General features: G+C 39.6%; 1 protein-coding gene across 4 annotated transcripts in view; it reads right to left on the bottom strand.

Moving 5' to 3' along the window:
• Positions 1–1,041: 1,041 nt before the first annotated feature.
• Positions 1,042–26,424, bottom strand: part of MSRA (methionine sulfoxide reductase A) — a 168,931-nt gene continuing 143,548 nt past the window's right edge. For all 4 annotated transcript variants that reach the window (XM_032215912.1, XM_032215910.1, XM_032215911.1 and 1 more), the window contains exon 6: positions 1,042–4,037. In XM_032215912.1, coding sequence (XP_032071803.1) covers positions 3,873–4,037 — 165 coding nt within the window. In that variant the 3' untranslated portion in view covers positions 1,042–3,872. The remainder of the gene's footprint in view (positions 4,038–26,424) is intronic.

Here is a 26,424-nt window from a genome sequence, read left to right on the forward strand (position 1 = left end):
CTTCATTCCACTGAAGATCTCACCTAGAGACCCCTACAAGCAACTTGGTTCCTTTGAAAGTGTCTGATACTAGCAGCCATCGTATGACACCTTTGCCTGAGAATTAAGCATTATCTAGATTTGCATTCACCATGAAGGTAGCAGATAGCATGGATTGGGCATCGCTGGCTTTGAATCGCATTGCTCTCCAGATTGTGGCAAGCAAATGCTGTTTTTTCTGTCATAGTGCAATTATTATGGAACAAGCTCTTGTTGGAATTAAGGTATGCATCTACCTTTTTACTATCTGGGAGGTGAGGTTTACAATTATTACACTTCTCTAGAAGTATGTATATATAGAAATAGGACAGAGAGTGCCACCCAGATCCCTTTAGGAGTGGGAGGAAGACAGGAAGACAAATATTTCTTTTTTAAGTTTATATGTGGCTGATTATGGAGTTGAAATGCCAGATACTCTGTCTGAAGGGCACAAGATAAGGGCAACTATCAATAAAACAACACAGCTATAATTTAACCAAACCAGAATCTGTTTTTAATGTGTTGATTTTATAATTATTGGCAATAGGCAGGCCTGGTTGTTTTTTGTTTTTGTTTTTAATTTAGGGGAAGGCTAGTAAGAATTTATAGCTCAAGTCACTCATTTTACTCTTTAACCTTATCCAGAATAGAAAAAAAAATGACCCCAATTTTTGGAGGAATTGGGTTTTTTTAAATGAGTGATGGGAGGCCTTATGTCTCTGCAAGAATATGGTTCTGAGTTTGTCTATTAACCTCCCTAAATATCAAAATTAAAAAGTCATCCCAAACCTACCTAGAGAAATTTGGTGAGCTGCAAATGGGGGATTGCAGCTGTATGCAGACTGAGAGGGTGTTGCCCTGTCCGGCACTAGCGTGATATTTTTCATGCACCTGGTATTCTCATTTGTAAATGGCTATGTTATAGAGAGGGTCTTTCCCCACTGATGAGCTGAAGCACTACTCACCCATACTTGAGGTGGCAAAAAATATTGCCAGATTGAATGTTGATGTTCCTATTGTCAAACTCTAACCTGCCTCTATTCTCAATCATTTCTGTCACTTGACTTCCCTCCAAGGTTACTGGTGACAAATCCCAATAGATTTTGTACCATTTTTTATCTTACATAATGTTGAACTGGGGGGAGGAGGAATGCTACTTTAAATCTGGTAGGGATAGGAATTATTTAAGCTGTCTTATTCACGGTTTGAAATAAGATGAATGTAACATCATGGGAGGGGACATGGTTGTCAAATGATGTTGCCAAATATGCTTATGCTGTGACTGGGAAGAAATGGAGTCAGGCCATGATTCTCTTTAAGGTACCCGAAGTCTCTCTGGTTTTCTTGCAGGAGGCAAATGCAGCAGCCCATCTGAAAATAATATATTTGGATGCTATATATGCTAAATATATGCTATATTTGGATTTGTTAGATCACATTAACATATAATGACTAAGGAGGTAAATTATTCATTACCTCTCTACAAAGGGCACAAAAGGTCAAGAAGCCAAAAGCAATGAATAGATCAGTAGCATTTCTAGGCAGTACACAAATAAATACAATCTTAAGGCAGGCTGGGCAGGACCTGTTTGAAATGATGATCCGACAGCATTATATTCAGCAACCACTATGAGAAATAAGTGTCCTGGAAGGAGAAAACCTCTCTTGATGCTTTGCTAAACCCAAAATCAAACGGTATCAAGATGTGCTAATGAATACAAACTCCAACAGCACTTTTCATCTTAAACAATGGTGATTCTAAAGCTGTAATTTGTGATTGCTCTTTGGCAATGAACACTGTTTTGCCAAAGAGATCCCACTCAGTAGAATACCCACACCCACACCAACCAATATTAGCCAGAAGCAAAGATAGCAGGAGTAAGGTACCAACATCATCATTATACCCGTTCTCCCTTTCATTTCCTTTTCACCAAGTGGCTGGGAAATTATAGATAGTGCTGGTTTCCTTGACAGTGAACAATGGAACAATTCAGAGGTATAATGCTCAACACAATACATTCTGTTACTATAGGAACCAGGCATTTCAAGTGATGGTGGGGATCCAAGAGGGAACGCAGAGTTACACATTAAGACCTTGCCAATGGCCGACACTGAAATGCACCATACGTTTTGCTGATTTCCATCACCGATCAACAAGATGAAAAGCAAATAGCTGGAAGTGGTTGTGTGAGTTCACAATTTCACAATTTTTCTTTGTTACAAGAGAGCATTTGGAACAGAGATGCACCACAAAGATTTATGGCTATGTGGAGACCTCCAGGAAGGAGTATCTGATCTATAGTTACCAAGCTATGAGCCAAAAATCAAGTCCCAGACCTGGATTTTATATACTTAAGATAACAGCACAAAGAACTATTATCTATATTTGCAGCCCTTTTATTGTTATAATTTGATACAGTTTCCCTACTAATTCAGACCAATTCTCATCTACTTTGCTTCTTCTGCATGTGAGACATTCCCACTATTGAGAAACTCACTCACTCTGTATGTGTGTTGGTGCAAGAGATTGCGAGTGGTGAAAGAATTAGGGAACACCTTCTTAAATATGTTTGTACGAAACAAATATTTGGGGCATGAAAGAAATCTGTGAGGGGAAAACCTCATAAAACTTCAAGTTTTCTTTTTACATTTCAGAATCAAGCTGAGAAATCAATTAAGAAACTTACTCAATATCAATGTTCTCACATCTCTCACTTACTTTCAGCAAATACCCAATTTCTTGCATAATGTAATAGTTGTTCTGGGTAGTTATAGCTACATAATGTTCCTACTTGAAATATATTTAGCAGTTGACTTCAAAAAGCCTATATATATATAATGGTACCACAACCTGGGGCAGAGCGATCAGGCTAATAGCTAGTTGTTAATATTGTATCTTTGGTGCTAATTTATAAAGTGAATTGCAAGATTGGATATTTTGAATAAAGAAATGGGAGAGGTGTGGAGATGCTAACCCTGCCCTGGCCTCCTGTTTCTCACATTCAATTCATTCCCAGGAAACATTCTCCCCAATAATTTTGCTAATATCTTTTCTTGTTACTTAAACTTGACATGCATACATTTGCCTTAACTCTTCAGCTTATAGTATTAATGTAAAAAGTTATGTTAGCTTATATGATACAAAATCCCCACAAAATCTTATCCATATGGCACTAATGGGATTCTGATGCATACATATTCAGCAAGATTATAAGTGTGCAACATTGCAGCCTATATGTCACATATAATCTACCACGACCACTTTTGCAAATCTGGTCAATGAACAGAGCCCCAAAATTAAAACTGTTCCATCTCAATTTAGGGGTTGGGAGAGTGCTTAAGGGGTGAGATTTCCTTAACCTTAATCTTTGCAATAGTTTGTGCATTCATTTGTTTAAGAAAACATAAATCTTTTAAACACTGCGCCAATGGATATTGCACAACTGGAGTTTAGCCCTCAACATGCCATTATGGCCTTCATGGCTTCAGAAATTGCATGTCTCTGATATAAACCACCATGGATGGTTCAGATGTCCCTGTATTTTTTAAGCATGACCCTTCATAGTTTTAGAAGATTATTTATCTTCTGAAAAGGCAGAATCCACTATGCAGATTTGCTAAATGTAATGAATTTATTTCTGTTTAAAAATGTGATTTCCCCCCTATCTAAATTCAAAGTCCAAGGAAGATTGCACAATTGATTTTGCATTACTTGATGCTATACCTTTCCTTGAGAATAAATGCCACTGATTTCATATTTGTGAAAGCTATACTGAAGTCTGCAGTAAAAAGCCAAAACACACTTCTTTAAGTTTGACATGTGGTTTAGGGAATGATTGCCTTGTGAGTAAGGATCATCCTTTAATACCAATAGGACAGGAAACCCCTGTGCCTCCGAGTCCACAGTAACCATTAGGGTGCTTGCTTAGGTACTGCTGATGATATTCTTCAGCATAATAGAACTCTGGAGCCTCGCGGATTTCAGTTGTGATGACCCCAAAACTATTTTCTGTCAATGCCTGCCAAAGACAAAAGAAAGAGAAGGAAAGAATCTTATTAGGAATCATTTACAAGAAGTCATATGAATGATTAATAACAGAACTTTGAACTCGATCAGAAAGAGAAAATATTTAACAGTTTAACGGAGAACATGCCTGGCTCTAAATCTGGGGTTAATGTGAACTTGAACAAGTATAGCATGATGGGTAGAGAATTAATTTAGGAGTGGGCAACCCAAATTCAAATCCACACTTGTTAGAAGATCCCTGGATGACATTGGTCTACTTGCTGTAGAAGGAGAGACATGCCACTTTATAGTAGTCAAAAATCAGGGATTAGTTAGTCTGAATAGATTCCTTCAGGTTATAAATCTAATCAATAGTCCAGAGCCCCAATTTTTGCAGGTGACTAGATACAATTGTAGAAATATGAATATTGTATATCTATAATTCTTTGGATAAAGGATCTAAAGATAACAGGAAAAAATGATTCTGTGATCATTTTAGTTTACTGTAGGAGAATTATAAGCCTTGCAAAGGTATTGCAAAGAAACTTTAGATAAAATGTGGAGAGTATTAGCATTAGTACTTTCCTATCACTAATAATAAAAAATCACCCTCAGTATTTCCCCATGTTTTGCTTGAATGAAAACTAAAGCATTCATCTCCATAACGTGGGGGTATTTTAATAATGAAACGGGAAAATAATCCTTGGAATAAGCTCTCTTATTACCAGTATTTACTTTTCTACATTATTGCTACCATTCACTGCATACTTTTTACAATGGACAATTAAAGCAATCTTTGCTTTAATATTTGCCTTCTTCAGTCAGATCCTGACAGTCATTTCCACCTTTTCATTTGCAAGAAACAGGTACTCATGGAGGTATTCCTTCACTATGGGGAAAAGATAGAAGTTTCTCACAGCAAGTCCCTCTGAACTGAAGTGAGAGAGCATGCACTAAAGAAAATGTCAGAGCATTAATACATTAGTACTGTTGTCAATAGGCGACATTAAAGGGGTTACTTTTCATTCAACTCATTATGCCACCTTACAAAAAAGAGATGGGGTGATAAGCACCCAAAGTTTTAAGATAATTAGAAAATTGGATGAATTCTGGATATGTACAGTATATTTGCTTCATCTAGAACAGGGCTGTCAAACTCACGTCATCATGGCAGTATCACATGATGTATCAGGACTCCCCCCCACCTTTTGCTAAAATGGGGGTGGACAGTGCATGACACATCCGGCCCGCAGGGTGGGAGTTTGACAGCCCTGCTCTAGAAGGAACAGAAAGAAATTCTGCTTGATCATGGGGGTTGGACTAGAAGACCTCCAAAGTTCCTTCCAACCCTGTTATTCTGTAAATTCTGTAATAATCTACTGTAATAATGGCTTTTACAATTAAGATGCACAAATATAAACTTCAACTTTCACATTCTCAGAACTGCCTACATTGGCAGCCTAGCTTTAATTTTGATACCAATTAAATGAGCTTGTGCTTTTGATGCCAGATTTCAGTGGACTGGGGAAGTAAAAAGTAGAATTTGCTTGAAGCTGGGTTGCACTCAAGCCTTTGAGTAATATCTAGAATAATACGATATGGTTTTGGAAAGTTCAAAGTCTCTTCTCCTAGGGACCCATCATTTAAGATTGGAGATGCAATTTTGTCCATCATCCAGATCCAGCTGGCAGAAAAGATTCTGTCAGTTTATAATTTTCCTAACAGATAAAAGTCCGCACGTCCCCATGTGCAGGATCAACTTTCAGTCTTAGTTTGCAAATATGTTCTTGGCATTGAATAAAATTTGAAAAATTATTTGATGCCAAGAACATATCAAAGCTAGCTAATTTCCATGCTCTTCCTCACAGGGATCTGCTAGCAAAACAATTACTAAAATGTCTGCATTGGATTACGGTTTCCATATTCCATAAGCCACTGAGAACTTCAGACAATTCTTTTATCTACACAATTAAAGTTCACATTATGCAATTTTTTTCCAGCTATAAAAAATTAAGAAGAATCTATAGCACTTGAAGCCAAAATAGTTCCTTTAAACATCTTCTTACTAAACCTGATGAAAGAGAATTTATTTTTAAAATAATTTAAAAGAAAAATAGCATGTTGAAAATTTTGCCACGGGTAAGGTATATGGTTCTTAAATTAATGTAGCTATAAGGTAGCCATGGGGTATATGTGAGTGTCTAATTCTCTATTGTACAATATTTTTTTCCAGTAGCCTGTAGTTTCACTGGCATTCCATACTTCAGTTAAATTCCCCTTCACTATAAAAAGGCACAATTTTGAAAGAATTTCTTCCGCTAGAGTTTTTCAGCAGTCCTACAGTCACTTCTATTGGTCATCTTCTCCTTGAGAAACTGTTGAAGATTTCCTCTTTCTCCTATACTCTGTATGACCTCCCAACCTATCCAAGAATTAAGCTTCTGTTCTCCAAAGCTCAACCCGGTGAACCTGTTCTGCTGTGGCTTCTCCAAGTAGGGATGGAGTGTCTATGTCTGTCAGAGGAGCATCAGTGAGCTACTTGGGTCATTGGTCTTACTATCATGAAGCCACTTTCTGTGTTCTTCACTGAAATGTGAGTTTGTGTGTGTATACATATAAAAGTGCTGGATATACAATGGGTTGGGGTTTTTTTTTGAATTTGTGCAGAGAGAATGTGCTTCAACAACTGTTTAAGGGCCATGTTCCCAGAATTCTGCTATCTTAACAATTTTAAGCTCTTCATCTGAACCTAATTTATCCTTCAATGCTTACAGACACTGCCTATTTGGCAGAAATGGTTTTCTTTTGTGGCATGATCTCTTCACAACGGCTGTTAGATCACCTCTTGGGCTCTTGTTTTCCTGACTAAATAGGGCCAGCCCTTTGAGAAGTTCTTTGCCCTTTTTCAAACAGCTTCATATCCACCTCAGATACATGCCTCAGTATACTGGAGGAAAGGAACAAAACCAGTGGAAGAGGGAGGGACAGGGACAGGGACAAGTACAAGGACAGGGATAGGGATGGAGGGAGGGAGTGGGAGAGAGAGGGGGGGGATATGAAGAATGCACTGTGCCTTTCCAAGAGAACTTGGCATCGATAACCTCTCTCATTCATGCTAGCTATGGAACAGCAATGACTTGGCAAGAGTTGAAGAAGCAGATGTCAGCCTCATCTGGTTACGTCGACTCCAGTTGTTTGTTTAAAATGAACAGCAAAACCAAGCTAGGGGTCTTGGTGCCCAGGGAGAAAGGAAATGCACCAAGCCCTTCTGGTCAGTTCTTTTTCCTCTGGCTTGAATGAATGTGATGTAGCCATGGGGGGGGGGGGGACGATCCAGGAATCTAAGCTTAAACAAAGAAGATTAAGGTACACTTGAATGCAAGCTTCTCAGAAGGTATCGGCATTAAGCCAACTTGTGATGGTATGTAGGAGACCTTGGTATGACCTTGGGAGACACACACACACACACACACACACACACACACACACACACACACACACAACCTACAGCCAGGACAACAAAGGGAACAAAGTCCACAGATGAGGGGAAAGCATGGGAAACATTTGAGAAGGAACCCTGCCTAGTTTCCTGGAAGCTAAAAAGAGAGGATGAGAAAAATATTTTCAGTCTGGCAAGATTCTGTATAATGGTTCCTTAAAATAAAGTGAGTACTGATGCTCTTGGTTGTGCTCCTTGTCTGGATGAGGAGCACAATTTGACCTCAAAAAAGGTAAGCAGAGTTTAATCTGGTTAATAGTTGAATGGAGGGTCACTCCAGAAAATCCCTATGATATAAATTAAAGTGGAGGACTGCAAAAAAAAAAATCCCTCCCAAAGACACAAAAGAAACCACTTTCACTTGACAAGAAACTGCACAGGAATGCCACGGGAATGGAGTTCAGTTTGAGAATCATTATGGTTATCTGAGGATATGAAGCAGATATGGTCTTTTAGCATATTCCAGAGCTGAGGTATTCACTCTCTGGAAGTGCTAATTGAATCCTTTTAACATAAACTGGAGCCATTAGTTTAGATACCAGTGACTTCAGAGCAACAGGATCGTGAAAAGAAAACCTGCTGTCAGGCATGAAACTGATAAAAGGGAAGCAAGGAGTTCAAGTTACACATATACTACAAAGCAAGAGAGGAATTCCATTTTTAGATAGCCCTGTGTATAACTGCTTCTGTTTACAGACACACAATGAACACTTCCCTTCCCTATGCATCCCATGTTATAAAAAGGTAAAGGTTCCCTTCACACATATATGCTAGTTGTTCCTGACTCTAGGGGGTGGTTCTCATCTCCATTTCAAAGCCAAAGAGCCAGTGTTGTCCAAAGACATCTCTGTGGTCATGTGGCCGGCATGACTAAACGCCAAAGGCGCACGGAACATTGTTACCTCCCCACCAAAGGTGGTTCCTATTTTTCTACTAGCATTTTTACATGCTTTCAAACTGCTAGGTTGGCAGAAGCTGGGACAAGTAACAGGAGCATACTCCATTACTCGGCACTAGGAATTCGAAACGCCGAACTGCCAACCTTTCTGATCAACAAGCTCACCATCTTAGCCACTCAACCACCATGTCCCTCTTATCCCATGTTATAACCTCTTCCATTTAAGCCAAGGAATAAAAACATTTTGTTATTCTCTCCATTTCTGCCCTTCACAGAGCATGCATCTATCAAGACCAGATGAAAAATATTTTTTATCAACCCAATGGCCAGAGTTTCCCTTGGTGGACTGCAAAAGAATTTAAAATATTAAAAGTACCAGTGCTACAACTGTAAAAAGAAGCACAATGCATTTATAAATAATACAAAACAAAAGATGCAAATAAAAATGTACACAAACCATTATTAAGGGTTAAATTAGGGACTAAAAATATAAAATAGTTGGGAAGAAATACTATTTAACTGCAGAAAAAGATAACTTTTACAGGCAGGATGGTAGAATGATGGAAACATTTGTAGAGAGAGGACATATTCAGAATTGACTACTAAAAAGTGAGGTATGAAAAGCAATAGACCAGCTGTCAAGCAGAAAGCATTACCAAGTTGTTTGAAGCTGTATGAGAAGAGGTAGCTACAGTATTAACAGTTCTGTGCCAAGAGGTAGGAACAAAACAGCGTGGCCTAGATATTAGGGAAAAAATGGTCTATATATTTGTGCAGAAAAAAAAGGTACAAGAGAACAGATAAATTACTAACCATTTGTAAATCATTACATAAACAACTTATTGAAGATCTTACAAAGAACAATGGAGAGAAGAATACTAAATGAATACATGAGTTTCAAAAAAGGGGTATGAGATCAGATGGCCGCCATAAAATAGAGGTTTATCCATGCTTCATTGACTTTAGCAATGCCTTTGAATGTTTAGACCATGCTACAGTGGATATTTAAAGCTATGCTAAAACACTTGAAAATGCTGAATGATCCCTTGAGATGATGATGAGAAGGCAAAAATTCACACACTTTTTGTGGTTGATGCCTCTATACGGTACTACTAAATCTGAAAGTGTTACATAGGAACTGCAGCTGTGTCACAAAGGGTGGCATTTTAGCAGGAGAGAAATGCTACTGATTGGGACCAGTTCACCCGAACCGGTAGTAAAAAATGCTACCAGTTGGGCGAACTAGTATTTCTGACAATCAACTGGGTGCTGATCAACTGTGACACGTGATTTTATATTAGCTAGAATCCCTGGATTTCCTGCTTTCTAGCTAATCTAAATCGCGTGGCACAACAGTTTTCCCCCTCTTGCTATTCTGCTTACCTTTGCAGACTCAGAAGGCTTCAAAATGTTCCTTTTTTAGAGCTGCACGGATGCACCTCAGGCACACATGTGCACACTTGGTAGCAGACTCACCCAACCAGTAGCAGACTTCAGAGGATTTCACTGCTGCATTTTAGGTTGCCATTATATAGGATTCTGCTATGGAAAAGTCAGTACATGCCACACTGCAAGAGGCTTTTCTATGAAACCAGAAAGTCAGTTCCATGCAACACAACCGATGGTCAAAGATCGAACAGATGCATTTGCACAACACATTAAACTGATTAACAGTAACATGGCTGGTTTCTTTGTAACTCAGCATGTTAAACAAATCAAACTGTATAGGCTAGTCTCTGGGTTGGTGTAATAAATGAGCTGAAAAAATGAATTAATTAACCAGATTTATCTATTAGAAACATATTCCGTTTAGTTCAGTAAGTAGCTTAGGGCAAGTTACAATTTGCAGAAATTAAAAAGCAAAACATTAAAAATACAATACAATGTTATAAGCACTATTTCTATTGTGTTATAATAGAAATAAGAACAGCAGCGACTAGAAATCAAACCAGGGGTGGTTTCTGGCTGCTGCTACTGCCAGTTTGCTAAGGGATGCGCTGCGTGCGTGCATGCATCTGCTTGATGCTTGCGATGCGCTCATGCACAGTACTAAAAAAAAAAGCTTGTGTGCAGCAAAAAAACAAGATGGCACTGCCTATGGCACTGCCAAAAGAACTGGTTCGGCGGCGTGGCAGGCTGAGTTACTGCTTACCCAGCCAAACTGGTCAAAACCGGTAGGAACCCACCTCTCAGTCAAACCTTGGTATAATATACCATTTGGTGCAAATAGGCTATCTTTTTAATCTGAACATCCACTGTATCCAAATTTATGTTACTGACATCTTTTACATTATTTGAGTAATTGTGTACTTACATCTATTGCATCAATTTTATGTCATTTCAACATGTAAATAAATAGGCACACATAAAACATCATTTATGTAATGATACACATGAAGTAAATTGGTATATATTATATCTGTCTATAGGTTGTCTGATTGCCTTGAAATAAACCAAAAACAAACTTAGTCCATTATATGAGGAGCTGCAGTTTAAATACATTTTGTCCATTGCATTGACTGTCTGAAGAATCAGGCACTTCCTGTACTACTTACTATTGCTGACTACTAATAAATGGCATAAGCAGATACTTGAATATGCAGCCAATCATCCTCTAGGCTCCTTTGCCAGGTTTAAATTCTCTCATTGAGGGTAGAAAGCAACTGACAGCCAATGATGGGCAAATCAGTCTCTTTATGGCTCTTCATGGGCCGTGTCACTTTCATCTCTCTTCTACCTGAAGTTAATTCTATCCAATTCCCACTGTAATGGGGAATTTAAAAAAGGATTTGGCCCATCTGTATATGCGTGAGAGTATGTTACTTCTAGATCTATTTTCTCACTGGAAACATATTTCTTAGCATATTTTAGCTAAGTATACAAATTTGGGAATATATTTAAGACAAAAATACAGAAACTTCCAGAATATTCCTTAAATTAAGAACTGCACAGTAAAATTGAACAAATAAATGCAAATTTTAGATATGGTAGTTCTAATCTTAGAAAATACGATAGTTCACATCATAATTCACAAAGACCAAATTCTGTAAGTTCCTCACTAATGGGTGCCAAAGATAGAAACCACAGACTGATTAGAGAGATACACCACTCACTTTTTTTTTTACTTGATCAAATATCTTGCTTTTTGGGTACAGGAAAGGGCAGAGGCACGTATCATTTAAAACATAGGTCCCCAACTGGGTTGTGTGAGCAGCGGGCCAGCACACATACATATGTGCACACAGGTCAAGTAGTGCAAATCAAGCTGTGCACAGAGGCGTGTGCGGGATGACCCACTGTTTGCACATTGAGTTGTGCGCCCACCTGCCACTCACATGGCCCAGTTCCCTCCCCCCTTCCCCCATCGCTGGACCATCCAGCCACAAAACCTGGAGACCACTGATTTAAAATGAAATGTGGGAAAGGGGAAATTAGGCAAAGCAAGTAAGCTACAATCAATATTGCCCAGGTTGAATTGCCTACTTCACTTTAGGACCAACCTCAGTGGAACCATGTTTTTATGTCTGTTTTCTGAAGAAAGTATCTCTAATTGGAATAATCTGCAGTACCTCTTTAGAAAAAAAATTCAAAATATTCAAGGTTCAATATCAATCTAAAGATTGCTTATTAAGGGCCCATCAATCCATGTTTCTTTAAGTGAATAGGATATCATAGTAGGGAAAACCTGAAAACATTTGGTCTGGTCCTTAAACTACAACCCTTCTTAGATCACAATCGTCATCAGGCCAAGTAGAGCCTTCCTCTCACTGGCCTTCTATTGCAAACTGAAGTGCTCTATAACCAAAAAAATATATATATGGGTCTGACTGAGTGTGACACATTGCATACACATCAATATGTGTGAGAAGAAGGGTTGCTTTGCAGAGGCACTTGCCAATAAACTCACTTTTGGTGCCATCTGCTCTAAAGAGAGCCAGCACCTGTTCGGAGCAGCTGCCGATTGCAGAACGAAGGTAAGAGAAAAATCAGGCTCATTCTCGACTTGGCCGGCTGCAGGTAACACATGGCCCTCACCAACGGGAATGCCAACTGTTCCCTTTTAAGCGTGTCCTAATTAGGAAATGGAAAGCATTGTGAAATCTCAAAACTGTTCAGTTATATGATCACAGGAAGTTTCCAGAAACAGGAAGTTTCCTCCCTCTCCTTTAATGTCAGGTTCAGTTGATTCATCAAAGTGCCGGAGTATTCTAGAGGTGGGGGGGGGGGTGAGATGGGAAATGAAATGAACAGTCTAATTTCTCTCTCTCCATCTTTTAACTGAGGTTGGCTTAACCTGGGAATGAATGACTACTCACATCACTTGTCATGCAGACTGACTGCAGGAATCATGAGCCATCAGGAACCCATCAGGAAGGCATCAGCTTAGAAAAATCTGTCCTGATCTACGCCTCCCTTTTTTTCCCCCTTTGGGGGCAGCTTCTCTCATTATTGTTCTTTTTCAGCCATTAAAACTTAACACGTTCCCCACGCTTTTTATTTACAAGCAGCTCCCTTGCAACATTTGATATTTCTACTAGATATTAAAAATAGGATCCCCTCACTTCAAAGACAACATTTCCACAACCTTTTAGAAAGCTAAGTTAAAACAAAAACATATACACAGCACAGCCAGACACCTAAATTTCTGAAAGGACACAAAAGGCTTTTTAACCTCCTAAAAAAAAAACCCTAGAAGAACAAGAATATAAAAAGTACCCTGCTGTATTAAATCAAGGATTCAAGTGAATCCCTCAAAGGACTCCTGCCCTTTAGAAGTACCATAATAAGATTGCTTGTTTACAAGCCATAGATTTTTAAAACTTACTACATCATCCAGTAAGTACACTTATTTGATAGTTCACCAAAGAACAGCCCTAGTTTGTTTCTAGGAATGCTCTTTAGGTTAGTTATGACTAGAAGGAACCTGTGGATGACATGCTAAGTTTAAAATAAATAGCAGATGGCTTTTTCTTCCCCAACTGCACAGCTCCACATGAAACATCTGATGACCAACAGCCCATTCAGAATCCCTAGCCATACCTTGATATTTTTCTTTCCCTTTATTACTGTAGCAAAGCAGAAAGAGGGTAGAAGACCAGAAAATAGTCTGTCTTTGCAAGGGGTTATGCCTACTGTTGTTACCTACAAACATTTAGTCTCATTCTCACATCCCACTTAAACTGCTATGAAGATGCTTACTAACTATTCCATTCCCAGCCTGCTGTAGTGGAAGCCTGAAGTTATCAGTAGTTGTCCACTGTTAAAATTGTGTCTTCCTCTTTATCCTGCACAACGCTTGCTAAATAAATGATCAACAACACTTTCATTATAGGATGGGTGATAATACACTCCAAGGCAGGGATCTGGCAAGTTTCTATTGGCTAACATTTATTATGAACATGACTTGCTCCATCTAGTCATTTGAAGCTAACCTCTATGGCAGGGATGTCAAACTTGCAGCCTGCAGGCTGGATGCATCACATGCTGGCCCCAGTTTAACAAAGGGCAGAGGAAAAGTACCAATACGTCACATGACGCTGTTGTGACGCTGCAAGTTTGGCACCCCTACTCTATGGTTTGGATTCAGAAAGACATCACACACCCGGCTTATATAGTGGGTAGTTTGTTTTTGATACAGAAATATCAATCTAATGGAAGATTAGTAGAGTATTCTACTGACACAGGATGATAGGTCTACACTTTAATATTAACGTACTAGAGATGGGGAAACTTTGTGGCGATTTCATAATATGTACATCCCTGGGCATGATCTGAGATCCAGTAATGTTGACAACAACCCTGTAGAGCTGGGACAGAAACTCTTACAAAGTCCTTCAGTTCTGCTGTTCTTCTCTCAACTTGCAACTATTTTTGATTTATTGCCTTCTCTGAGAAAATAGATGGGTGTAGGAACAAGGAGGAGGGGCACCCTCTGTGAAGTGCAGGGATTGAAGAAGCAAAGGAGTGCCAGCAGCTGTCAAAGACAAATGAAAAAGTTCATAGGTAGGAAGTTAGAGCTTCCCTTAGTTTAAGAGTCACCTACCACTCAAGTCTTCAATTCATTTTCTCAGTGGTCCTCTTCCTTGAGAAGAATTGAAATTATAGGCCAGTTTATGTTTTTAATGTATAACAGTATAAAAGGTTTGCATCAGGCTTCAAAACAATTACCTGAGAGCAAAGGACAAAAGCAATACCACAACAAAACAAAGCCATTTAAAAAGAGTTTTACTGAAGAGACAGCACAACCAGGTCTGGAGCACAACATTTCAGAAGGTGCCAGCTGCTGTCATTCAGTCTTTTATAGCCCAGACTGATAGCATTAGAAAAGGTGTGCGTGTGGAAATCAGTATAGCAGGAACCTTTCTCTTCATACAGGTTCCTCTCCTCCCCTCCAGCTGTCAATTCGTATGAGCCTGAAAGTCCCAAAGTTTGCACTATAAAGTCCTGGCCATTTCTTTGCTTCTGACCACAGGACCACATACTCTGCCCAACAGTGTTTATGCTTTTCAAGCCAATTCCATTATTTCACTAGGACTCCCTGGTATACATGAAAAAGGTTTCCCTTCACTGAAGTGTGCAGGCAATATAACAGCAGGGAGGGACAGAAAGAAATATCCTTGTTTTGCAACAGGAATTGAGCCTAACATTCTGTCATGAGAAAAAGAAAGTAAACCCACTTTGAGTTCTATAGTTTTACATATCAAGATACAATAAAAATTATTTGGTCCTTAGCAGTTCTTAAAAGTAGGTAAATACAACCTCAGATGGGCAACAACAGATAGCAATATAGCAATAGCAGTAGACTTATATACCGCTTCATAGGCCTTTCAGGCCTCTCTAAGCGGTTTACAGAGAGTCAGCATATTGCCCCCAACAATCTGGGTCCTCATTTTACCCACCTCGGAAGGATGGAAGGCTGAGTCAACCCTGAGCCGGTGGGATTTGAACCGCTGACCTGCTGATCTAGCAGTAGCCTGCAGTGCTGCATTTAACCACTGCGCCACCTTGGCTCATGATGACATATAACACACAATGTCATCATTTATTTTTAAAAAAAGAAAGCCAAAATGGATTTTAACAGATTAAATTGATATTTTTCTAACCACTTTCCCCTTTCTTTTTATCTTTTTTCTTGGGCAGGTGATGTACTTACTTCAAACAAAAACTTGGACTGGGACACCCTGCCTAGTTTACTTTGTAAGAATGAAGATGGCACTGGGTGGGTGCTTTGCTTTTCAGTTTCCCAGCTGCTAATATATTGTACAAACATATCCAAAAAATGCACAGCCATACGGGTTCAGGAATTTGACAGACACCCAGAAAGATATCTTGGTGTTTAGAAGAGTTGCTGTAACATATCAGAAAGCTTGAATTTTATTTCATCTGTCCAGGGAACCTTCTTCCTAAAGCCTTGTGACTCATCAACATGGATTTTAGCAAACCTCAATCTAGGTTTTTGTGCTGGCTTTCAGAAGCCTAATCTTCCTGGGTCTTCTACCATGGAGGTAGTAAGACAGTAAGGGAAGGTGGACTTTATATTGTTATTTCTTGATCTTAGAGTTCAGCTAGGATCTCTTTTGAGGGTTCTTTTCTCCACCATTCAAGTTTTCATTCCGTTCAGTATGGTCAATTTTCCTCTTGTGGCCAAGTCCAGGGATAGTGGCCACGGTTCCATATACCTTAAACCTCTTTATCAATTTATCAATCAGGGCAGTGGTGGGATTCAAATTGTTTTACTACTGGTTCTGTGGGCCATAGTTTGGTGGGCATGGCATGGCTTGGTGGGCATGGCTTGGTGGGCGTGGTTTGGTGGGTGTGGCAGGGGAAGGTTACTGCAAAATCCCCATTTCCTCCCTATCAGCTGGGACTCGGGAGGCAGAGAATAGATGGGGGCAGGACCAGTCAGAGGTGGTATTTACTGGTTCTCCAAACTACTCCAAATTTCTGCTACTGGTTCTCCAGAACTGGTAAGAACCTGCTGAATACCACTTCTGAATCATGGTCACAGCAAAATGAAGCTCCTTGGAGATAGTTTTCTAGCCTTTACCTTCACAATGCTTATTTGCTTTATTTACTTACTTACTTACTTACTTACTTACTTACTTACTTACTTACTTACTTACTTACTTACTTACTTATACAATGGAGAGCAGCTACAATCTAGAACTAAGAAAAAATTATTGAAAATTAGAACATTAAACAATTATCCTATCTACTTGTGTTAGTTTCAATTCATTTCCATGGAAAATTGGGATTCTCTGGAGAAAAATAGAGGGGTCAAATATTTTTGACCACATTTTTAGAAATGTTGTCCTCTTCATGAGGAATGAGAAGTAAACCTGAATAACCTATACTGTTAAAGTAAAAAATAATAATTAACAATAAGACTTATCAACCAAAATACACACATTTGTGTTCTTCAGGGTACATTGCCCTCCAAGATTTCGTTAAACTCTGTGGGGAAAACGTTTTGCATATATTTGTCTGCTGAAGTACACATGGCCCAGTTTAGGTTTGAGACCCAAGAAATCTATGCTTCGTTTAACATAGGAAGTAGAAACCAGTGTTGTGGGGGAAATGCCCACTTATATAGGAACCAAAGGAATTCAAGGAAGATGCAACAAGGGTTTTTTGTTTTTTTTTGCATGCACACCATAAAGATGACTAGGCTCCTCATCAGAAAGCAGAACCCCCAAACCAACAAGGTTACAAGTTATATATTCTCTGCAATGGTTTATAAGATTTGCAAAAGCAAGATAAATTATAGCATAGCTCAGTGTTGGCGAATCTTTTCGGCACTGAGTGCTGAAATAGGGGTGCACGCACACACACACACATGCTGGAAACCAGAAGAGCAGCTCCGCGGTGTACATGTGTGTGCCGGGAAGATGATCTTCCAGTTTCCGATGTGCACATGCACACAGGCCACCTGGTCTTCTGGTTTCTGGTGTGCATGCATGCACGAAGACCAGGTGGCTGGGGCACATGTGTCTGCCGGAAACCAGAAGATCATCTTCCCAGTGCGCACAGGTGCACCGGGCGGCTGCTCTTTCCAGTGATCCTGCGCGCGTGAAGACCAGCTGGCTGGCATGCTGGAACCCAGGAGAGCAACAGGCAATGACTCGCGTGCCCAGAGAGATGATGCTATGTGCCATTTCTGACACGTGTGCCATAAGTTCGCCCTCACAGGCATAGCCTTTACAGCTGGACTGTAGCATCTGATAAGAACAATCAGGGGACCTTTGGATGGGCTCACCTGCTGCATCTAAATTCTGTGTTTTTAAGGAGGCTCTAAGCTCACCTTTTCTGCTGACAACTTCTTATATAAACAATGTTCCTTCATGCCAAGAAAAAGATAACTTGATTTCTTTTCTCTATCTCGTTCACTTCCAGGATCACCGGGCAGTTTCATTCTGCTTGCTCTTTCTGCTGTGCAATTCAAAATACCTCACAGCAATCAGGTATGTAAGAATGGAATATTTGTCCCTCACTTCAAACTTGTATATGGTGAGGTGTGAAGGGTCACAGTGATGAGATAATTCGTGCTACCAGCAATAGGATAAAGGTTTGTTTTGTTTTGTTTTCTGGTTTTTTTTTTTAATATGGAAACTGAAGTGAGGGGAGGAAAGGCATGTTACAAGGAAGAACCTTTGGTTTATTTTTAAAAAAAGATGGTGGAGTGCTAAATATTGCCTCTTCTAATGTTTCAGCTGAATTGAAAGATGCTTCCCCACCAGGCTGTTACAATTTAACTTCTGCTGGCATCTCTATTTCCAAGAGGAAGACAAGCAGGAAGTTGAATGCTCCACAGCTGAGAACACGCAGATTTGGAAGCAGCAGGCTGGACCAGATGGAAGAGTGATTACTGACGCTGAAAAGTTATCGTCTTTCAAAAAATCTTGGCATTTGAAATGACAGGATGGGGAAAAAATAAATGAAAAAGAGAACATAAAAGTGGGTTAGGCTTGTCGCTGGAAAGTTTTCTCATCACACTCCCTTCCAACAGTGTGAAGCTGAGAAAGTTCCTCCTCTTAAAAACAGGCCATGGAAATAAAGCACCCTTTCTCTAAAGGGTTTCCTCTCTAAGCAGCGTTTCCTATCTTGCTGTGGTCTGGAAGTACTGGCTGTCTGGAGATGGTGAGAGTTGTTGGAAGTACTGGCTGTCTGGAGATGTTGAGAGGACCCTGGAGAAGCAGCAGGCTCTTAATTATTTTAGCCCCTCTTCTCCCATTCCTGCATTTCAGGCAGCTTCTAAATATAACACAAATCCAGGGGGGGGGGGTGTCCATGTGTGTGCGTGTGCGTGTTTAAATGTAACTGGTGACACTAAAACCAGAGTAAAACAATGTTACAATAGATCAATATGGAATCTTAAAATCCCCATACTGAGTCATCTCAACTTGTATAAAGCACGGCTTTCCACAAATTTGAAGAAGAAAAGATCAGGCTGTCAGGCCTGCAGTCATCTTTTCCGTTGGGTCTTTGGCCTGCCACACTTTCTATAATTCTGCTATGCATTTTCTATTGTGGGAAAATGGGAAGGGGGATTGTAAGGAGTCACATACTATGTAGTCACAACAACATTCTTTCTAGAAAGCCAAGGTCACCCTTTGTCTCTGCACCTGACCAAAATTGGAAGGGGTGGAACTGCCAGCATGGCAGTGGGAGATTGGACCGTGTGATGGACTTGTGGGTGTGAGGGCAAGATCGTGAACTTTCAACTGGGTGGGAAAAACCAGGAAGCTTTCAGATTCGGGTTTTCCCAGATGTGTCAACATGACTCTCTTAATAAATTGGAACTTTGAGCAATACCTTGCCTTGGACTCTGATTTACTTTTGGATGCTATTTGGAACCCTGACAAAGGCAGTTGCTACTGAGGAAGTTCTTCAAAGTTGAGGTATAAGCGGAAGATATCAATGGAGCGAAATCACAACGTAATAAGGCCTTTAAATATGCTGCGATTGAAAAAATGGGGTAGTAAATCCAGATTGCAAAAATCCAGATAGATAATTACTGTTTTCTGAAAAAAAAATTTGCTCCCACCTTATTGCTTGGATTTCTGAAATGTAGATATGGTAACCATACTCTTACTTATTCCTCACCCTCATATTTCACTGGCATCAACTCAGTGCTTAAAAGTACATGAAGGTCTGTGATATCTAAATATTACAGAATTTGCTTCCTTTAATTTGCTGATAAGGAAACACTTTCTCTCCCAACAAGGGAAGTAAGGCCAACAACAGCAACAACAGTGAAAGCCTACATAAACACGCAGAGAACATGAAAGTATTTCATGTCCATGGATGTCTAAGGATATGAGTCACTCTGAGGAATTGGATAAAATCAGTGACATAACAGTCACACAGTTGCTGATTCCAAACAAATGAATGGCTTTGTTTTGATACAGAAACATTTGTGCCAGTTGTGTAGAAGAAGCCTGAAATCACACTGTTCTTTCAGCCTTGCATCTTCAGATCTAGTCTGCTACATGTCAAATATGTGGTATCAAAAGAGGGAACTTTCTATAGAGTATGGGTAAATAGGAAGAATGCTGACGTGCTGTTGTTTTTTTATTCTGTCATCGCTATCACATTCCAGAACTGTCCATATCAGAAACCTCGGCCAGCAATAATCCTGGGCATATAGTTTTCCTGGCAAGTCTCATTTCCTAGGCTTTTAATCATGGTATCACTATAGACATGTTTTCCTGGCTGAAATTTCCAAAAAACAAGGAATGGGGTAAACAAAGGTTCCTCCAATTTTATTCTGAGACTCAAGAACTTAACCCTCTCATACACCAATAAAACTAAGAGTGTGAAGTATGACAGTGTTAGCAGGTTAAAAAGAAAATCCTGTATCTTGGAGATGTACCACTTACACCAAGGACAAACACTGTCAATGGGCAAAAATGAGAGAATTTTCCCAAGCAATTTAACTGAATTCAGAACAAGGTAACCTAAACCATAGTTAAAGAAATGCCACCTGATAAATACATGTCCTTGGGATAGGGGTGACTAATCAGAGACTGAAGTGTTTGCTGTGTAATGGTGAATAGACTGCCCTGGCATTGTGCCAAAGAGTAAAACATTTTAAGAGAAGATAACAAGAAATTCTTGTTTAACAGTAAATGGAATTAGCAAAGGGAGACGCAGGGAGTAGAAGCTTAAGAGGACAGAAATAACATCAGACCCTGAGAATTAATTTCCCTGAGATGTCTTGCTGAGAAAGCCAGTTTGTTTTCACAGTAGGTTTCAAGTTAAATGCTATTTAATAAACCAGTGAAATTAAAGTTTTTGAAGCTTCAGAATACTGTAAGCCTACATAGATAGGCCACTTGATAATGCTATCTAAATAACTGAAATATCCAAGAATCGTCAATTATATGAAGCTTTCATTCCCATAAAAATGCTCATTCAAAACCAATTTAGCATTGTCAGGATAGTGACAAATAAAGCCTCTATGACAAGATATTAATCTCTATTCTCATTTTCAACTAAGAGATACTTATAGACCAAGGAGAGCTGCTAACCCAGATACATGTATAAAGGAAGGGCCTTGTATCAAGTTTGATTACTGGGCTATCTAGTTTGGCATTGTCGATACTGATTGGTAAATGTTCCCCAAGATATCAGGCAAGAATCCTGCCCAATTTTATCTTGATATCCCAAAGACTGAACTTCATTTCTGCGTGCAGCTCAGTAGTATTTTCAGAAGAGGCTTGAAAAGTCAAACCTTATTTTTTTAACCCCCTGCAGCCTCTCAAGTGAAGACATTATGAAGAAAATGATAGAACTGTGTCACTGATTACACATCCAGAACTTGCAAACTACCCCTACAACTTGCTTAAAAGAAAAGCAAAAGACTTGCATATTCAAATAGATAAAGAACTAAGAGAAGTGGGGGGGCGTGCTAGTGTTGTTGCTAGAGAAGACAGAGGAGAGGAAGAACAGAGACAAAAATACAATGGAGGGTATGACATGCTAAAACCTGTGGACAGATGCAGCTGATGTCTGCAGTAGTCATGAAATACCCACAACCCTCAACAGCTTTATGATGTTTCTGCTATAAGCCAACCTGAGCAGAAGAACAAATATAATTTATCAAAAGCTTTAAAGCCAGCAGGACTTCTTGTTGACAACAGGAAGAAAGACAACGCAAGGCATTATGTGGCTGAACTAAAAAAGAAAATCTTATTGCAAAGAAACCCACAGTAAAATTCCTCCTAACCTAGCAATAGCAATGTGTGTGGAATAAAATATAAACATTAAAACATCAGAATAGGGCAGCACAGCCTTAATGGAAGAGCAAAACCACAGAATGGTAATTGAGCTTCTTTTCATATGTGACTGTTTTAAAGAAATATGAAGTCACACATATAAGCATAGGCGTACATATCAAACTCCTGCATCAACCATTTCAACTTTATGTGGAACTTGAAGGTGTCTGAGGTATTGTTTACACTTCATCTATTTATCTACATCTCCTCTAAAGGTCATTTTTAAAAACATTATAAATGAAGAAGAAGGTTCTACTTATCTGCTGGCATCCAAAACATGAGGTAAATTTCAAAACACTGTTTAAGGGAGTGATGGTGCAAAAAGAATGGATTGCTTAGGCACACATTGCAACTCTTCCCTCTTTGCAGTTTGCCCCTAATAGTGTTGGGGAAGCCGGCGGGAAGTCAAGTCATGGTCACATGAAATTTTCACTTAATGACCCATGCACTCCTCATTTAACAATGCTAACTGGGAATATCAGAACTGCTGCTGTTAAGCAGTATGGTCACATGACATAGGACAATTAACCACAGGAATAGACTGCCTTCCGAAATTATGGATGCTTCATCACTGGAGGTTTTTAAGAAGAGACTGAACAGTCACTTGTCTGAAATGGTATAGGGCAGCGATGGCCAACCTTTTTTGTCTCATGTGCCATAAGTGGGGGGAGTGCAGGGGGGTCGTGTGTGGGCGTGCCACACCCATAATGCAATGCACGAACCCCCCCCCAGTGCGCATGCGTGCACTACAGGCATGACCCCCATTTTTTGCATGCTTTTTTCGCCCTCCCCAGGCTCCAGAGGCTTTATAGGAGCCTGGGGAGGTTGAAAACAGCCTCCCCCGCTCCCCCCCCCAGAGGCCCTTCAGACACTTCAGGGACCTTCAGGAGGCTTCCCTGAAGCCTCTGGAGCAGTCAAAATAGCTAGGAAGAGTGCAGAGAAGAGTAACAAAGATGATTACTGCTCTGAAGGCTAAAATATATGACATGGTTGCAGTTGTTTTGAGCGCTCCGAAGGCTTCGGGGACCTTTAGGAGGCTTCCCTGAAGCCTCTGGAGCACTTAAAATGACCTTCTGAGCAAACTAGTTTTGACTGCTCCGGAGGCTTTAGGGAAGACTCTTGAAGGTCCCTGAAGCCTCCGGGGGGTGGGGGGACTGTTTTTGCCCTCCCCAGGCTCCTATAAAGCCTTTGGAGCCTGGGGAGAGCGAAAAATGGCTTTAAAAAAGGGTGAACTCAACTGGCCAGTGCAAGCATGCGCGCTGGCCAGCTGACAGGGCAGCACCTCGCATGCCCTGACAAATGGCTCCGTGTGCCACCTGTGGCACGCGTGCCATAGGTTTACCACCCGGGTATAGGGTCTCCTCCTTGAGCAGGGGGACAGACTAGAAGACCTTTAAGGTCCCTTCCAGCTCTATTCTGATTGATTTAATTGTTTCAGTTTGTGATGGAAATTCCAGTGCCCATAACCATCATTAAGGAAGTTTACTTGTACACATAAAACTAGTTGCATTTTGATATCTGTGGTATTGAGTTCATGCCAACTGAGTTATACCATGCCACTTGTTTTACCGACTATGAGTAGTCTTATTCCCTATAGGACATACAGAAAGAAGACTAAGCTGTTAGCTCAAAGAGTTTACAATCAAAACAACAAAGTACAGGCTAATGCCCAAACAGCGGTACTATGCCTATTTTCTATATAAATCAAAATCTGCAATTCTTTAATTAATAACTGGAAAGAAAAGGCACTTCTCTGAAAAAAAGAGTCTATGGAATATTACCCTTAATACAGATAATGTGCAAATGATGCCAATAGCCTGCAAGATAGATGGGGCTGAGAGAGAGTGATTGGCCCAAACCTACCTCTTGAAATTTCATGGCTGAAGGTGGATTGAACCTGGGTCATCCCAGTTGCCAGCCAATATTTCATTACCCACACTTTCCCTTTATAATATTTCTAGCTTAACGTTTCAAAGCAAGTCCTTTTCACTGCACTTTGAAGAGTCTGCTGCACTGCAGCTGCAGGGGGAAAAAACCAATAGGATGAATCAAAGCAGCATATATCCAGATGATGCAATATGGCAACAGTCTCTAGAAGAAAGTGATGCTGGGTGCTGCCAAGATTCAAATTAGCTCCCTGCTTCATTAAAAACCGCAGTGCTGTTGACAAATTCTCCCCCACGCCTTACCACCTACATCACCCAGTGGAGGCAGAGTAGCCCAACAATTGTTTATTTCTGTTGCTTCTTGCTGATTTTTTTGTTGTTGTTTCTTCTGAAATATTTTTTCTTCTGAAAAAAATTTTTAGGAGGGCTGAGGACTCCTGTTAACATTGATTCCAAGGTAACAGCTAATATTCAGACTGTAACTGAGATACTTTATTTCTGTATAGGAGAGGTGTGCAATTTTCCAAGTCATGGGCTGGCTTTGATTTGTAAGTATTGCGGTGATCATACAGTACAAAATGCAGTGTCATGCCATGTAATTTAACATTAGCATTTGATTACATTAACGAAGGCCACATGATTTTCCCTCAAGCAGTGATGGCAACTTTTAGAAGGCATCTGCGGGGCTCATCCAAAACCTTTCCATAGACTGAAGCTGGTGTGCTGCTGTGTGTGGCAACAGCCAAAAAAGTTAATATAATTCTTGGCTGTACAAACAGAGGCATAGACTCAAAATAATGTGAAGTATTATTACCGCTTTATAAATTCTTAGTGAGACCACACCTTGAATACTGCATCCAGTTTTGATCCCCACATTACAAAAAAGATGCTCAGACTTTGGGAAAACTGCGAAGAAGAGCAACTAAGATGATTAAGGGTCTGGAGACAAAAACATAAGAAGAACGGCTGCATTAATTGGGTAAGACCAGTCTAGAGAAAAGGACTAGGGATGACATGATAGCAGTATTCCAGTATTTGAGGCACTGCCACAATGAAGATGGGGTCAACTTATTTCCAAAGCACCAGAAGGCAAGATAAGAAACAATGGATGAAAGTACTGAAGGAGAAAAGCAACTTGGAATTAAGGAGAAACTTCCTAACAGTGAGGACAATTAACCAGTGGAACAGTTTGCCTTCAGAAGTTGTAGGTGCTTCATCACTGGAGGTTTTTAAGAAAAGACTGGACAGCCAAATGTCTGAAAAGGTATAGGGTCTCCTGCTTGAGGAGGGGGTTGGAATAAAAGACCTTAAAGGTCCCTTCCAGCTCTATTCTGATTGATTGATTGATTGATTGATTGGTTCTAAAATACTAGTTGCATAGATGGTCTGTAAATGGTCTGGAAAAGTTTCCAACCTCCCACTCACTTCAGTATATACATATTTAGATACATATTCATCATGCTGTTCTCTTTTAAAGTATTATGCATAGCCCAGAAATGGAGTAAGTAATAGAAAACAACAGGCATTAAAGATATGTGGTAAGAAAAGGAAATACACACACACTCAGGAAATAAAAAGAGTAGAAGTGCAGAGAAGAGAGAAGGGCGGGGGAGATAGAAAAAATGTCATCTGACTTTCTTTAATAAGATATAGATGTAGAAGTCTTTTCATTCATGAAGGTTGTCAATTTTTCCATGTCTAATTCTCCAGCTAATTCTACCACAATTTATTCAATTTGTTGGTAATTTTTGAGCTATTTGTAAAAATAATAAAGTGGGGTGCAAATAAATAGATAAATAAATATGAATGAATGAATGAATGAATGAATGAATGAATGAATGAATGAATGAATGAAAAGTTACGTGAAAACCTTTTCTACAAGATTCCAGGTGGAATTTTTCAGATTTAACTCAAGGGGTCAAGACTTGGTGTGGTGGGTTTTGTTTTTTTTAATTTTATTTATTAAATTTGTTTTCTCCCCATCTCACCACAAGGTGATTCCATTGATGTAGCCCAGAACGCATAATGCATAAGTTGACATATTCATCATTTTTATGCTGCATGTTTTTCCAAGGATTGGTAACTTGAAAAAAATAAAATGAAAGAAGATAATGACAATATGATGTATTCCATTTTTATTCAAACAAATAAACCCTTGGGAAGTTTTGCCTTCCATAACACTTCCTTCCTATTTGTAATAGAATTTTAGTTGGTAGACAGATGATATTTCAGGGTTATGCTTTGGGGGGAAACGAACGTCAGAACTTTTACAAATCTGATGGCAGACAAGACAATATGCAATGTTATTTTTATCTGATGAAATAAATTAGTCTAATAAAATGAAGTAATAAAAATATGGTGAGATTGAGAGACAAAGAATGCGGCAAACCATGGGGCTCATCATGTTGCCCAGACAGCCAACCCATCTTCCTCATCCCGATCAGACTTGGAATATGGGAACGACCTTGATAGAATACTCCATTTTGATGCTTGAATGGAGACTCAAACCATCACTGATGAACAAATGAATAACAGTGAAGTTTTACACACACCCCTTTCAAAATGGTAGAGATGAGATATTTTCAAGGGCTCCAAAGTTCCTTTATCAATGCCTCCTTGAACTGAATAGCAAGATCAAAACATAGCACTCCTTCTGATAAATTTTTGTTAGTGCTAACAAAGGCTTGTGACCCCTAGCATTCACCCTGCAAACATAAAGAATAGATGTAAAAATATAAAGATGGCAGCTTTATAGGCAACTCAAAGGGATAAAAATGAGACCTTCACACCCAACTGAATTGCACCTATATATCACATTCTCTCTTTTTTGATGGGTTGGA

The sequence above is a fragment of the Thamnophis elegans genome, chromosome 4 (assembly GCF_009769535.1).
Source record: "Thamnophis elegans isolate rThaEle1 chromosome 4, rThaEle1.pri, whole genome shotgun sequence".
Lineage (NCBI taxonomy): Eukaryota > Metazoa > Chordata > Lepidosauria > Squamata > Colubridae > Thamnophis > Thamnophis elegans.